General features: G+C 39.4%; 1 protein-coding gene across 9 annotated transcripts in view; it reads right to left on the bottom strand.

The window, feature by feature from the left end:
* The window catches only part of LOC126334965 (uncharacterized), a 289,683-nt gene that overhangs the window by 134,629 nt on the left and 139,513 nt on the right, over positions 1–15,541 (bottom strand). For all 9 annotated transcript variants that reach the window (XM_049997738.1, XM_049997741.1, XM_049997739.1 and 6 more), the window contains 2 exons: positions 12,798–12,978; positions 3,761–3,894 (listed from right to left, as the gene is read on the bottom strand). In XM_049997738.1, the coding sequence (XP_049853695.1) occupies positions 3,761–3,894; positions 12,798–12,978 (315 nt within the window). The remainder of the gene's footprint in view (positions 1–3,760; positions 3,895–12,797; positions 12,979–15,541) is intronic.

Genomic DNA, 15,541 nt, shown 5'->3' with positions numbered 1-15,541 from the left:
TGGACGCCAAAACCACAGTTGCCAACAAGGAATTTGGTGGTAACATGACAGGAACTGTGGAGAGGTGGTGAAGGAAGTAAGTATTGTTTTGGATGGGAGGTTATGGACATTTGTTTGGAGGTGTTGGTGACAAAAGCAGAGGTTCATTCTGTGGGAACACTGTACCCAACCACAATGGGATAACAGTAGTTTGTATCGGTCAACAAAGGCAAAGGTTCATTCTGTGGGAGCATTGTACCCAGCCACAGAGGGATAACTTGTAGATAGATCTGTGTGTTTGGGTTTGTGGAGCAGGTAAAAGGTAGAAGATGGGGTGGGAGGTGGGTGGTGTGGGGTGGGGGTGTGAGTTGCAGGAGTGAAGGAGGAGATGGTTTCAAGCATCAAGTTTTGGGATGGATTTAAGGCATTGGGGAGCTGCTGAAGGTCATACTGGACTTCTGGGATGGAATCATGGTCATGTAGTAAAGTTGGCAGAGAGCTTCAGTCACACAGTCACTACGATTCATGAGCGCAGAGCTGGAGCTTCTGTCCACAGGAATGATGACAAGGTTTGGATTGTCTGCAGGTTACAGATAGTTATGTGTTCCATAGGAGTGATGATGTGCTCACTGGGGAGGAGTTTAGGAAAGGAAGATGAGGCCAGACTAGAAATGAGGAATTCTTGAAAGATTACCAAGGGATAACTGGGTGGAAGGGGAGGAGAATTACTGTTGGAGAGAGGTTGATACTGTTTTAAACATGGTTCTATATGGAGTTCTGGGTGTCATTTGTCAGTGTGGTAAAGAAAGGTTTCCACTAGAGAGAACATGTACGGGAAGAAGTTCCTTTGCAACTCCTGCTGACGCACAGGTTTAGGTGCCAGTATTTATTTTTGTGCCTGCAAAGCATGCCTGTGTAGCGCTACATATATTCAATGGCAGAAGTTAGTTGTGGCGGCACCTACCAACATTTTTCAGAACTTCCACTTACTTTACACTCGATTCTAAGCTGCAGGCGGTTTTGTGGATTACAAAAACCGGAAAAAAAGTGTGGCTTAGATTCGAGTAAATATGGTACATCAGTATCTCTGTCCATATCAAACCAACCAACCACCAGCAACACCTCCAATTTGACAGCTGCCACCCATTCCATACCGAGAAGTCCCTTCCATAGAGCCTATCCACTCATGGCTGACACCTCTGTAGAGACAAGTGATCTCTCTAAAAATATACTGAGAATCTCACTGAGGCCTTCACAGACTGTAACGACCCTCCCAAGCTTGTACTGAAACAAATTTTCCATCATTTATATCTCCAGTCACCCACCACCTTGCAAAGTCCCACTGTCCGGCCACAGAGGAGCATTCCCACCTCCCAAGAAAGGAGCAACTGGATCAAATTCTTCATCAGGGTTTTGACTACCTCTCATCATGCCCTAAAGCAAGGACTATCCCACTCACTATCCATTCCACCCCTCCTACACCTGGCATTCTGCCACTCACTGAACCTACACAATATCCTCGTCCATCCCTATGCAGGCCCTGCTCCCAGCCCCTTACCTAATGGCTCATATCCCTGTAATAGACATATAGGCAAACCTATTCTGTACCTCCTCCCACCACTATCTACTCTAGTTCGAACACAAGTGTCACCTATCCCAACATAGGCATGCCCCCTGTGAAATCAGTCACATGATCTACAAGCTAAGCTGCAGCCATATACTGTATTCTACATGGGCACCACAACCAATAAGCTGTCTGTCCATATGAATGGCCACTGACAAACAGCGGACAAGAAACACCTGGACTACGCCGTTGCCGAGCACGCTGCCCAACACGACGTTTTTCATTTCAATGACTGCGTCATAGCCTCTGCTATCTAGATCCTTCTCAACAACACCAGCTTTTCTGAACTGCGCAGGTCGTAACCCTCCCTGCTACATATCCTATGTTCCTGTAAGCCTCCTGCCTCAGTTTTTGTTAGTCACTGTCCTTGCCCATCTAGCCACTTCCCTGTTCCCATTTCACCACTACTCAGACCTCTGTTCCACCAATGCACCCTCAGTCCTTTTATTTCCTCTTTTCCGCTACCCACTACTTCCTATTTTTCGCTACCCACCCCACCCTTCCACCATTCATCTAACGCCCCAAGTGCACCTAGCTGCCTACCCTCCTCTACCTCATCCCCATATGCTTCCACATCTCCCACTCCTATCCTGATATCCCTCCCTATCCCCACCCCAGCCTCCTCCTTACTGCCACCAACCAGTTGCCTCTTACAGCATGTGCTGCTGCTCACAGTCTGGCTTCAATAGCCAGAGACTACGGTCAGATGTGTGTGAGTTGCATTAGCGCGCGCGTGTGTGTGTGTGTGTGTGTGTGTGTGTGTGTGTGTGATCTATTTTTGATGGAGGGCTTGTTGGCCAAAAGTTCACTTCCTGACAGTCTTTATGTTGTGCCTATCTGTGACAGCATCTCTGATATATGGTGAGAAACAACTACCCTTTTCATAATGTTGTTACATAATACATATGTGAAATTTATTACATTTTATTGTAATTATATTTGTGCATTATATGCCATAAAAATTAATTTGTTTTCTTTAGATTATGTTAGATTCTTCATTTATTGCAAGTCTCCCTTAAACCCCCCCTCAAAATTGTCAGATGTTAGATTCTTTATTGATTGGAACTAAGTCTCCCTTAAACCCCCCTCAAAATTATTGTCAGATGTTTGTCATCTCCCTTAAAACCATAATCAAATGTAGGTCATCCTATTGTACACAATGTGAATGCACAGAATTATAGCAGGCTACAACACTGAAGTTCATAATACACTGAATGCAAGCTACCAAAGTAAGCTTTTGGATTACACTTTCAATGTGACAGGACAATGTGTTTTTAGTGAAGGCAGTAGCACTCAGTGCTGTATAAGATCCTGAGTATGAAAATTTAAGGAAGCCTTTCATCTGAGTCAGTCCAAGGGACGTAAAATATTCCATTAACTGGTTATTCAGTCAGGTGACAACATAAAATTTCACTTTTATAAGTGTTTGTTTTCAGGGATAGCATGTAGTTACGTGGCAACATATTTTCTATAAGCCACATGCTGACGTTACTACTCTTTACTGAAAGAAGGAAAGAGACCAAATGTTGAAAAGCTATTGGCAAACAGCCTGCTCTTCTTGTGAAAAGGTGGATTATTTCACCTGTTCCCATCAACAGTGTCTTACATTCTCCTTACTGCATATGATAATGTAGAATGATTTTAAATATTGTTCACAACATTGGCACACAATCTGGTGATCTGGAACTTATACACTATGTATCTGCCTCTTGCCAGCCAACTCCTGTAGATAAAAATTTCCTTAATCACCAGCCTTTCCATTGGATAAATCTGTCAAAGGTGCTGGTAGGCATCAGGGATTTTCTTATGTGGACTCGACTGTAGGAGTGACTTAGTACTGAAGAGCAAATATATTAAAATGAATGGAGTTATTAGCAAACAAGTAGTAAATTGAAATGTCATGCATGACGCAATAGTTTTTCTTGCATGTCACTGTTTATGTTATCATATATCCTGTACTAAGATACGTGGGTGAGTCTTACCCACACAGAGATTATTATGAGAGAGTAAGGAGTATGTGTATCAAGTTTGGTTGAAATCGCTTGAGTGGTTTAGGAGACGTGGGAAAAATACACAACAGATATTTATAATATATATTACATCTTTCTCAGAATGAAATGCCTGCTCATAATAAAAATTCTGCCAAAAGATACTTACACATGCCTCTATAAACCATGTATCTTTCAATGTGTTGGCATTATAATAGCAATCTGGACATATTTCAATTTCTGCCATCTCTTGTTTACAAACTTTAAGTATATACTTTGCTGAAGATGTTAGCTTGGTATGCTCTGCAACAGAAACAAAATATTTGCTATTGTATGCTGATCTTTACTTGCATAATGTTTTAATAACAATAGGAACTGCAAAAATATTGGAGGCAATAAATGAATTTTAAACATTCACATTAATGAAGAATATTTAGAGGGCGCTTTTGGAAGTAGCCACACATTCTCTCTCTCTCTAAAAAAAAAAAAAAAAAAAAAAAAAGGAATAGAAGGCAAACACATTCAGTGTCCTTTGAGACGAAAGAGTCAGACAACTCCATGATTCTGTGTGAGAGGTGCCAGAATCACAAGTCAGCTCATAAAGAAATAACTGTGCAGTAGATGACTTCTCTTTGACAATAACAAAAAACAGGTATGGCGTCTCAGTGGCTTCAGGTTCAAACATGAACTTCTGCTGACAAAGTTACGGCCACAGATTATTCTATCAAGAACAATCAGTTGCACAACTGGAGAGGGAGAAAAACCACCATATATGTATTCGAAAACACTGAGGGATAAAATGTTTGTATTAAAATGAGGTATTTCTGTACAATTATTTGCAAATTATTAATATCCTAACAATAAGAAATCAAAACCGCACAGTAAAACATTCTCTATTCACATAGGTGGAACAGTTATGATATCAAAGTATAAATAGCCAATACACATACCAAGAAGAGATGAAGCTGAGATAATATTTGCCGTAAGAAATAAGATTACTGAGAAATGTTGTACCTCGATGAAAAATAGAAGAAAATTAAATGAAAAAGCTCTTAAAGCACAAGATGAATCAAATGGTGAATCAAAAATTATTCATATCTAAATCTTAAATATTTATTTTATTTAATTGCTGCGGTCCTGATCAGTAACACAATGAGTAAGAAAGCATTTCTCCTACACTCCTCTGTGGGTCTTAAGTGTCTCAAAAAATCTTCAGAAACAGCCCAAATCCACAGGCAGAAAAGAGACTTCACAGAATTTATTCTTTTGTATACTGATAATGCAGTATTTGTCGCACATGTTGCTTCTGGAGACTGAGTGAGGTTTTGTCTTGTTTTTTATCTTTACTCAGTATATTTTCAGTAATACACTGCAAGTTTCTCCAATAAATATGATATATCACACACACGTGTGTGTGTGTGTGTGTGTGTGTGTGTGTGTGTGTGTGTGTGTGTGTGTCAAAAACAGCCTGAAATGTTTGTAAGGACATTGCAACACAGGCTGTGCTGAGAAATAATTGTTATGAAAAAGAATCTGATATGTTGCGCCTTTTGTGAATTATTCAGTACTTACACCTCATTGCACATGCAAACTCAAGCACTTGCACACGCTAAAATGTGCTAAAGCACGGACACCTGTGGGTCCATGAGTAACTACTTGTTCAACTGGCCATTACCAGTTAAAATGTGCCTTTTTCAGAAGTGATAAAGTTAAGTTAGGTGAACAAAAACTATGTTTGTTCAGTTTGAGGAAACCAAACAAAGAACAATTTTGGTGACACTGTCTCTGGCAGTCTGCTTGAATTTTTGTGTGCAACAATCTGTCTGGCTAACGTCAATAGCAAATAACTCTGAAATGGTTCTACATATCAATTTTTATCCTTAACAATTATTTCTCAGCACAACCTCCCTGCAACACCCTTACAAGCTTTTCAAACTGTTTTTGAACTCCCTGTATATAATGGCTGGATGTTATCTGTACTGAAAAAGCCAAAAATACCTGAAGGTTAATTCTTTAGACTTTTTCCCCACCAATTATGTCACAGTTATTGAATTTAAAGTTTTTTGGGAAAAAGTCTAAAACTCAAAAATTTATTTGTAAAATACCTTTGATATTTTCTTATTCTGTTGTCTTTGGGGTGGGGGCAGGGGGAGGGGGGGGGGGGGTAGGGAGCAATGAAGCATCCTACCCAACAAGTTATTTGTGGGAGTTTATTTGTCACAACTGCCTGTCTCATTAACCACAGTGTTTCAAGTTACTGATATCTTGATATTTCCTGGCAGATTAAAGTTAAGGACTTGAATCTGAAAACTTTGCCTTTCGTGAGAGAGTGCCCGACTGACTCAGCTATTCAAGCATGACTCACAATCCACACTCACAGCTTTTATTATGCTAGCACCTCATTTCCTACCTTCCAAACTTCACAGAAGTTCACCTATGAACTTTGCAGGATAAGCACACATGGAAGAAAGAATAAGTGAAGACTTAGCTTCGCCAAAGTCTGGTGGACTGTTTGCAGAATTTCTCATAATCATTGAGGACTGACATGTGTTTACAAACTTATGTGCAGTTTATGGGCACAGTGTTTCTGGTATGCAACTTTATATTTTGCTCTAAGAAAGAGTATAAAAAAAATCTTGATTTATGATATAACATCTCCTTTTCACTAATGTGTGTAAGAAGTTATTTTTGATTTCTTAAAACTTGATGTTGTGTATGACTTCATACACAACGGTAAGGAGAGATGGGCTACATGGTGGCGCACGACAGCTGGACAGGAGCGGAAATGATTGGCAAACAAGTTAACACAATAAACAGAAGATTTACTTAATTTGTATTTCTCCAAGCATACGAAGACTTATTACAAATAATACAGCAGGAAGTAGAGTCGAGCTCTCAACATCAACAAGAAAGATGATCCCTAAAGTAAGCACGAACGGAGATCTCGTTTGAAGGAGTTCCAAGTGTGTGTGGGCTGCTGCTCACTGCTGCCAGCTGTCCCACATTGTGGTGGCAGAGGGAGCCTCTGGAGTCGTGGCTCAGTGAGCTTGCACCACTGGGTCCACTGGATCCCGCATGACCACTACCAGCAACTGACAGAAACTTGCAATTCCATTGCCAACTGTGACACACGTGGGGTGGTATCGATAAATGATACCATACTTGATTACTTTTGATGTAATTGTATTCCTTGTTTTTAAAGTTGTATGGGGGCTGATGAGCTGAAGTATATGTTCTTACTGGCAATATATTAGTCAATTCGTTGTAATATAATTGATAAACTAACAAACCTACTTCTGGAACACATCGTGTGTGCACTGGGGGAGGGGGGCTGCACATGCGTTTTGCACACTCGCAGACACTGACAAAGTTATTTATTTTTTTTTTTTTTAGGTGAGTTCTTATTTCCACAAATCCACACATTCTTTTATGTGCCTATCTACTAAGCAGTACTTCATCTGTACAGTGAGTGACTGTCTTTTCTCACCTATATTTTGTGCACTGTCCAATACTGAAACAAATGACCAAATATTCTATCCCCAAATTGTTTGTCTGAGTAGAGAAGTTGCTTTTGCTGGTCTGAATGAGGGTGGAAAATAATTTAAGAATAAGAAACACTATTCAGAGTTCTTCATCATAGACAAACTTGTATGCTAGGCAGAAAGAATAAAAACAGTCACATTTGTAACACATCTGCTATACACTGAAATTATGTGTACCTGCAGGTTGCCATATCATAGGTCTCCTCAGGTCTCACAACACAGTATGGATTCTATACAAATAGAGAGACTGATCACAACACATCAGTCTGTTAACAAGTTAGTGTCCAGAAGACTCCAGAGGAATGAGCAGCACTCAAATTGCCTTCTGCAGCATTACCTTGCATCCAGTAATCATGTATTCACAGCATGCCAATCAAGTATCTGTCTGCTGAACCTGTACATAAATGGCCACCTGGCCACAGAACAGGTTGTTCCAACAGCAGTACCAAATATGGAGGTCACAGCACCACCGCAACAAACACCCCCACATTGGTACATGAGCCATGCCTCCACAAACACTGCAGTCACAAGACAGTATACATTGGATGGACTTAGGCTAGGCGTGCACAGGCGGTTTTTCAGTCGGCATGACTTAACAATCGCTGTCACGGAAGTACATTGCGGTGCGCACACAGCGGCAGGAAAATCGCAGTTACTCTCAGTACCAGCATGGGTTTCATTGAAACAGCTTGTTTGGTGACGCTTTTATTGCGAAGAAGAGCGAGAAAACAGTGCAAATGTCGTTACTGGGTGCATACGATTGTAAGTCAAAGACTAGTGAAAGGGCAGTTTTACAAATTACACAAAGAGTTACAAAATCACCCAAATAAATTCTTTCAACACTATCGAATGATTAAGAATAGTTTTGATACACAGCTTCAGACAGTAGGACCAAATATAACAAAACAAGATACTATATGGAGGAAGTGTATACCACCTGAGGAGCGCTTATCAGTGACTTTGAGGTGAGCACACATTATTTCATTCAACAGTTTGTATTATTGATTAGATACATCAAGAGAATCATTTTGCTCAACAATTGTTGTTGCCATTTTACATTACTGATCAGATACATCAAGAAAATCACTACTTGTTTCATGAGAAAACTGCAAAACCATGTTGCGCATAAAAGTTTCTGTGGTCTTGTTGCGGTTGTCAACAAAGGGGCACACGAACAAATTTTGTGAAATTCCGTTTCATTTAGGACATTTGAAGAATACAGTTGTACGAATGAAGAAGCTGGAAAATAAGTTGCTTGAGTTGTGTTATAACACATGTTCGGACGCTGTGGAAAAATCGGTGAAAGCTGATAATATCTGGCATTCGTCATCACATTCAGTATTTCTATTTTCGCGTAATGTTTCTGTTCTTCGTTTAACTTCGCCAGCATCGAGACAAGCATTAATGCAAAATTCTTATCCTCATTAACTACTTCTTTTTGTCTGTCTTTTAATATATTTAATAGAGATTCCTCGTAGGACGTAACCTTCTTGGCTTCTCTTTTCGTAGGATGTCGTGCTTTTGTGCTCTGTACAGTATCATTGTTGTTTTGTGAAGACAAACTGGGGGGAGAACCTACTTCCTTGTTTCCTGTGCTACTGGGCATAATTTCAATGTTGCTGGTCATCGGTCTGTCTTCCATTTGAGGGAGCAGAAATAACACTGCATTGAAGTATAGATATTTCCTTCTTTTTCTTGCAGCCTCGCCAGACGAAGATTTTTTTCTGTGATGCCAATTCTCTCGTGATGCAGTCCTTCAGATTTTTCCACTTCCTTTGAATTTCTTTACCTGTCATAAATGAAATTATCACTGTACATAATTTATTGTAAGCATTTACCTTAATAATTCTATGAACAAATATTAATGCTGTTCCTAAATATTATTTCTTCCAGATATCTTGCAACTGGAAATGCTTTTGCTCATTACACTACGAATATCTACTGGGAGCCACTACAATCAGAGAAATTGTGAAGGATACATGCGAGCAGTTGTGACAATGTCTACAGCTTATTCATATGGCAGAAAAAACTGAAGATGATTGGAAGATTATTGCCAAATAGTTTTTAGACAGAACTGACTTTCCAAATTGCAATGGTGCTGTGGACAGGAAACACGTGAGACTGAAGAAGCCTGCTGACAGCACCTCAGAGTTTTATAATTACAAGAATTATTTTTTGACAATAGTTTCGGCCGCAGTGGACGCTGACTATTGTTTCACTGTGATAGACGTGGGCTCGTATGGAGCCAATGGGGATTCTAATGTGTACAAGAAATCCAACTTCTACCAAAAACTGAGATCTAATCAGTTAAACATTCCAAATCCTCAAAAATTACCACACGACGAGGAAGGAGAGCCTCAACCTTTTAATTTTGTAGGAGATGATGCATTTGCACTGTCTAGACATATTCTGCGGCCGTACTCGAAGAAAAACCTGACAATGAAACAGCGTGTTTTTAATTATAGACATTGTCGTGCTCGTAGAATGGTGGAATGTACTTTGGAGATTTTGGCTAACAAATGGAGAATATTTCATCGACCTATGGATGTGGATGTTGGTTTTTCAGACATAATCATAAAAGCATGTTGTATTCTGTGTAATTTCTGGTCCAGGCAGTTCAGTCCAGTTCTGAATTAGGCTGCAGCATACTTCTCCCCATAGTTTCTCTGTCAAATTGCGATCATTGTATTCTTTTAATTTTCTGTTGTAGAAAGCTGGTTGCTTTTCTACTTCTACAATTAGTCTATCTGAATTGAAAACACAACTTACAATGTCATCCGTAGCGCAACTCCCGTTATGAGACATGCTGCTGGCACACTGAACTTGTGTGTATGCAACACAGAGTGAGAGCGACTGACTGAGAAATCGCGTCGCTAGTGCGCACGGGCCCATGCCAGTGCCTGTGAATCATTCCACACCTGTGACAATTGCGTCGCACGTGAAATAGGGCCAGTTGCGTCTCTTAAATTGCCGCTACTTTTTCATTGCACATGTGTGTGCTCCTATTCGAGCCACTGTGTTTCATTCTTGCGACAAATAAATTGTACGACGGAAATTCGCCAGTGTGCGCCTAGCCTTAGACTTGTGCTTGTGTCAAGCAATTACATTCAGAGAGCATACTATTCAGACTTCAAGTGTTATTCATCACAACACACAAACTAATAACCTCAGTGACTTTAATTTTCTTGTGACTCCTTATTCTGGAAGACTGCAGAGAGAGAGAGAGAGAGAGAGAGAGAGAGAGAGAGAGAGAGAGAGAGAGAGAGAGAGACTACAATCCTGGACATTTAACTGTGAATTGCTTCCATTATTTTTTACATTATAAGTGTTTATTGTTGTACTAGGTGGGAATCATTATCAGCGTGTGTGGCCACAACATTCTTAGTGAGTGTATGTGTCATTAAATACAATTTTCCATACCAATGCCAAGTACTTCTGGGAAAAAACCACTCCACAAGAAGAACGTATTAAGATAAACCACCATAATAAAGTTGCCAATAGAGTATTACATAGCCCACCATTGTTGTAGGCAATCTCAAGATATTACTCTCATAAAAGAATGCCTGTAGTAAAAGTAGGCCTGTGTTTAAATATGATTTAAACTGTTTGACCATTAGTGAAAGTAGGCCTGTGTTTGAATATGATTTAAACAGTGCGGACATTTACGTCACAGTTTGGGAAATCTTGGGTTCTGTTCAATCTTCTGATTGGTCTGTGATCTAGTGATGATTGTTGGTGCTATGAAAATATCCTATCTTAGCTTATTAAAGCACTATGACTTTTAACAATAAAAATAACTGTGAAACATGAATTGAAGTATCTTCTAGGGTACAGGTCTTGTGTAAGAACAGCACTAATAAATAAATAAAAGACTGCAGTTACAATTCTACTCAAATCTCAAGCTTTTGCTCATCCAGCGATCTAGTGCGGACTGGTGGTACTATTTCCAATACGGGTGTTGTTGCTGTAATTCATTCTTGCAACAACAATTACAAGCATCTCATTGTGACACATTTTATTTTCCTGCCATTTGATGAATGTTGCCTTATTGTTTTCAAACCGATTTAAATTTGGTAAAATTTTAAACTGTTATTCTAGTATGTGAGTGGAAGGAGTGAATTGCTCATATGCGACATGCAAACTACTTGGTAAATCAATATTGCTTCCCTTAAACAAAATAAGATGGCATATCAGTCAAGTACTATTTTCTGGAGGACAACAATCTGATCTTTGTCAGCATATATGTTTATATGTCTGTCATACTGGTACTCTATGATAACTCTATTGTAAATATGATCAAATACAATAAGAGTTTGTGCAATGGTACAATTTAATGCTACTTCCCTCCAGTGTTTCACGAAATTGTCAAATTTTAAGTAGAGTGACATTCTGGAGCTACGGGAGATTGCAGTTATGTATGCGTGAGATATGCTTTGTGTGTGTGTGTGTGTGTGTGTGTGTGTGTGTGTGTGTGTGTGTGTATAGGCGTGCGCACGCGCGCATGCCTTCTGATGACGGCATCTGTCTGCAACTTAACATGTCATCTTTACAGTAAGTAGCAACCTACCTTTTCTTTACACTGTTCATTTTCTGGAAGTAATTGTTTTGAGAGTATCCTTATACGGGAGTGAAACATGGATGACAAAGCCTGCTGCCAAGAAGAGAATAGATACTTTTTAACTGCTGAAGATTAGATGGGTTGATCAGATAACTAATGAGGAGATACTGAACTGAATTGGGGAGAAAACTAAACTATTTCACAAGTTAATTAAAAAATGAAACTGGTTGATAGAAAAAACTCTGGGCATTAAGGAATATTTAATTTGATAAAATAAAATAATAATTTTGTGTAGTTCAATGGCCTGTTGCTAGTCTTTCAATTAGACATCAATTTGACAATTTGTGTGCACCTAACCAACCACAGTTATTCAACTGGGGAAAGGGGACCTACAGTTTAGTGTGGAATCTGAAGCATGCATTGTTTCTGGTGACTCCTTACATTATTTAGAGGTGAAGGTTGAGTTAAAATGCAGGCTGAAAAATATGTGATTCAACCACGATCTGATTCTGCAATCTCTCAGTTTTCAGGCATGCACTTTACCGCTGGACCACAAGGTCCAAATAGATGGAAATGTAGGAGGTAAGTAGTGTAGGGGGGAGACGACGGCTTGAATACAGTACGTAAGTTCAAATCAATGTAGGTTGCATCAGTTACGAAGAGATGGGCATAAGATAGGCACGTTCACTGGGTTGCATCAAATCAGTCTTGGGACTGAACACCAAAACAACAAATGAAATGTCTGTACTTCACTGTTTTTATACCAATAAAACTCCATTTTTTAATCATAGCTACAAATCTAAAATATTTGCCACCTATTTCATCTTAACCTAGATAATTTCTTCTAAAGACTTTTTCTTCCTCCAGTCTATATTTCAGTTCCTCAAGGTAAGAGCTGATTGTGAAAGCTCAAATTTCTTTCTTTTACATGGATGGTAACTGTCCAACTTCTAATTGATTGTTAACTGGGAAGATGATAAGAACATGAAAAAGTTGATCAAATTTTTACAGATAAAACAGACTTGTTAATGGTAAACTACAAATTATACGGGCAGAAATTTGTGGTTATATGACTATAAAAACTCAGCTCAAATAAATGTACTAACGTGTATTAAACACAATACAGTCATGAAGTATCCACTTAACATCAGCTATAAATGCTTCAGTGCTGCCATATGCTTTCCTTCTGATATTATACTCAAGCTGAGAAAAGTCCATAGGATGAACTACAAATTCTCTATATCGAGAAAATTCTTTTTGGTCCACTGGCCTCCAAAATGGTTCACTCTGAAACAAAATTAAGAAGAGAAATATTAACAGATTAAGAAAGAGTAATTATGAAAGTTATAACACAAACACTGAGGTGTCAAAAGTCATGGGATAGTGATATGCACATATACAGATATCAGTAGTATCACGTATACTCGTGCATTGGTGGAGTAGTCATTTCTGCTTATGTGATTCACATGGAAAGGTTCCTGATGGGATTATGGTCGCATGACAGGAATTGACAGACTTTGAACATGAAATGGTAGTTGGAGCCAGAAGCATCTGACATTCCATTTCACAAATTGTTTGGGCATTAAGTATTCCACCATCCAAAGAGCCAAGAGTGTGCTGAGAATACCACATTTCAGGCACTACCTCTCACCCATGGGCAATGCAGTGGCTGACTACCTTCACTTAACGAGCAAGAGTAGTAGTGGTCATGTAGAGTTATCAGAGCTAACAGATAAGCAATGCTGCGTGAAATAACCACAGAAATCAATTAAGGATGTATGATGAACATATCTGTTAGGACAATGTGGCAAAATTTTGTGTTAATGGGCTGTGGCTACACAAACACTACTGCTCTCACTCGTTAAGTGAAGGTTCTCAGCCACTGCATTGTCCAAGGGTGAGAGGTAGTGCCTGGAATGTGGTATTCTCAGCACACTCTTGGCTCTTTGGATTGCGGAATACTTAATGCCCAAATAATTTCTGAAATGGGATGTCAGATGCTTCTGTCTCCAGTTACCATTCCATGTTCAAAATCTGTTAATTCCTGTCATGCGGCCATAATCCCATCAAGAAATATTCGAGTGAAGTTATTCTAGGAGCACTCTCAACATACAACCTTGAGCAATTGGTTAGAAAACCAACTCAAGATGGGAACATATTAGATATCTTGGCGACAAACAGACCTGATCTTTTTGAGGAAGTTAATCTAGAAGAAGGTATTAGCGATCATAATGTTGTTGTGGCTTTATGTCAGTGGAAGTTGCAAAAAACAACAAAGAAACAGCATAGAGTTTTCTTGTTTGAAAAAGCAAATAAAAGTGTCATTAATGAATATCTTCATGGTCAGCTCCAAGCATTCGCCGTGGGACACAAAGATATTGAGCATCTTTGGTCGGAATTTAAAGGTATTGTCCACCATGTGCTAGAGAAGTACTTGCCTAGCAAAAGCATAGGAGAGGGAAAGGATCCACCTTGGTACAACAAACATATTAGAAAGTTACTGAAAAAGCAGAGAATTTTGCACAGTTGTTTTAGACGTAGTCACTGCCCCACTGACAAACAGAAATTATGCGAAATGAAAGCAACTGTCAGAAGGACAATGAGATTCTTTTAACGAATTTGAAAGCAATATTTTATCTGCAGATTCTAAAAATAACCCCAAAAATTTTGGTCATACATAAAATCTATGAACACTACAAATAATTCAATACCTTCTTTTGCTGACAGTACGGGTAATGTAACTGATGATGATAAACAGAAGGCCGAAATTCTAAACCTAGCTTTCAAAAACTCATTTACGGTGGAGGACTGCAGCACCATCCCCCATTCAATTATCAAACAAACGAAAGGATGGCTGATATAGTGTTTAGTGTATGTGGGATTGTAAAACAGTTAAGATCCTTAGATGCCAGGAAGGCATCTGGCTCAGACGGTATCCCAGTAAGATTTTATGTTGACTATGCTACAAATATAGTACCATTCTTATCCATCATCTACCAGAGATCATTGAAACAGAGGAAAGTTCCATGGGACAGGAAGAAGGCCCAGGTCATACCAATCTATAAAAAGGGTAGAAAATCGGATACACATAATTACCAGCCAATTTCACGGACATCGATTTGTTGTAGAATCATGGAACATACTTTGTGTTCAGACATAATGACCTTTCTAGACTCTGAGGAGCTCATCTGCAGAAACCAGCATGGTTTTAGGAAACAAGTGGTCATGCGAGACACAGCTGGTCCTCTTTGTGCATGATATACAACAGGCTCTAGATACCGGCTCCCAGGTTGACGCCATATTTCTCAACTTTCAAAAGGCATCCGACTCAGTTCCGCACTGTCGCTTGCTGCAAAAAGTAGGCGCTTATGGTCTATCCGATGACATATATGGTGGAATAGAAAGTTTTCTAACAGACAGAGAGCAGTATGTCGCCCTGAATGGGGTGACTTCGACAGAAACAACTTCAGGTGTGACCCAGGGCAGCATTAATAGGTCCTCTACTTTTTACGATTTACACAAACGATCTGGTTGATGGTATTGACAGCGGCCTGAGACTGTTTGCTGATGATGCTATAGTCTACAGGAAAGTACTATCACACAAAAGTTGTGAACAAATCAATTTGCAGAAAATAAATGCGTGGTGTACACACTGGCAATTATCTCTCAATATTAGTACGCGTAACCTACTGCATATAATAAGGCGAAAATTCCAATTAATGTATGACTACGAAATAAATGCCCAGTCTTTGGAAGCAGTTAACGTCCGTCAAGTTCTGGGTGTGACTATTTGAAATTATCTCAAATGGAATGGTCAGCTTACATAAGTAACGGGTAAGGTGAACTCTAG

Source organism: Schistocerca gregaria, chromosome 2 (genome assembly GCF_023897955.1).
Source record: "Schistocerca gregaria isolate iqSchGreg1 chromosome 2, iqSchGreg1.2, whole genome shotgun sequence".
NCBI lineage: Eukaryota > Metazoa > Arthropoda > Insecta > Orthoptera > Acrididae > Schistocerca > Schistocerca gregaria.
The sequence above is the reverse complement of the archived record's forward strand: the minus strand, read 5'-3'. Positions and strand labels throughout refer to the sequence as shown.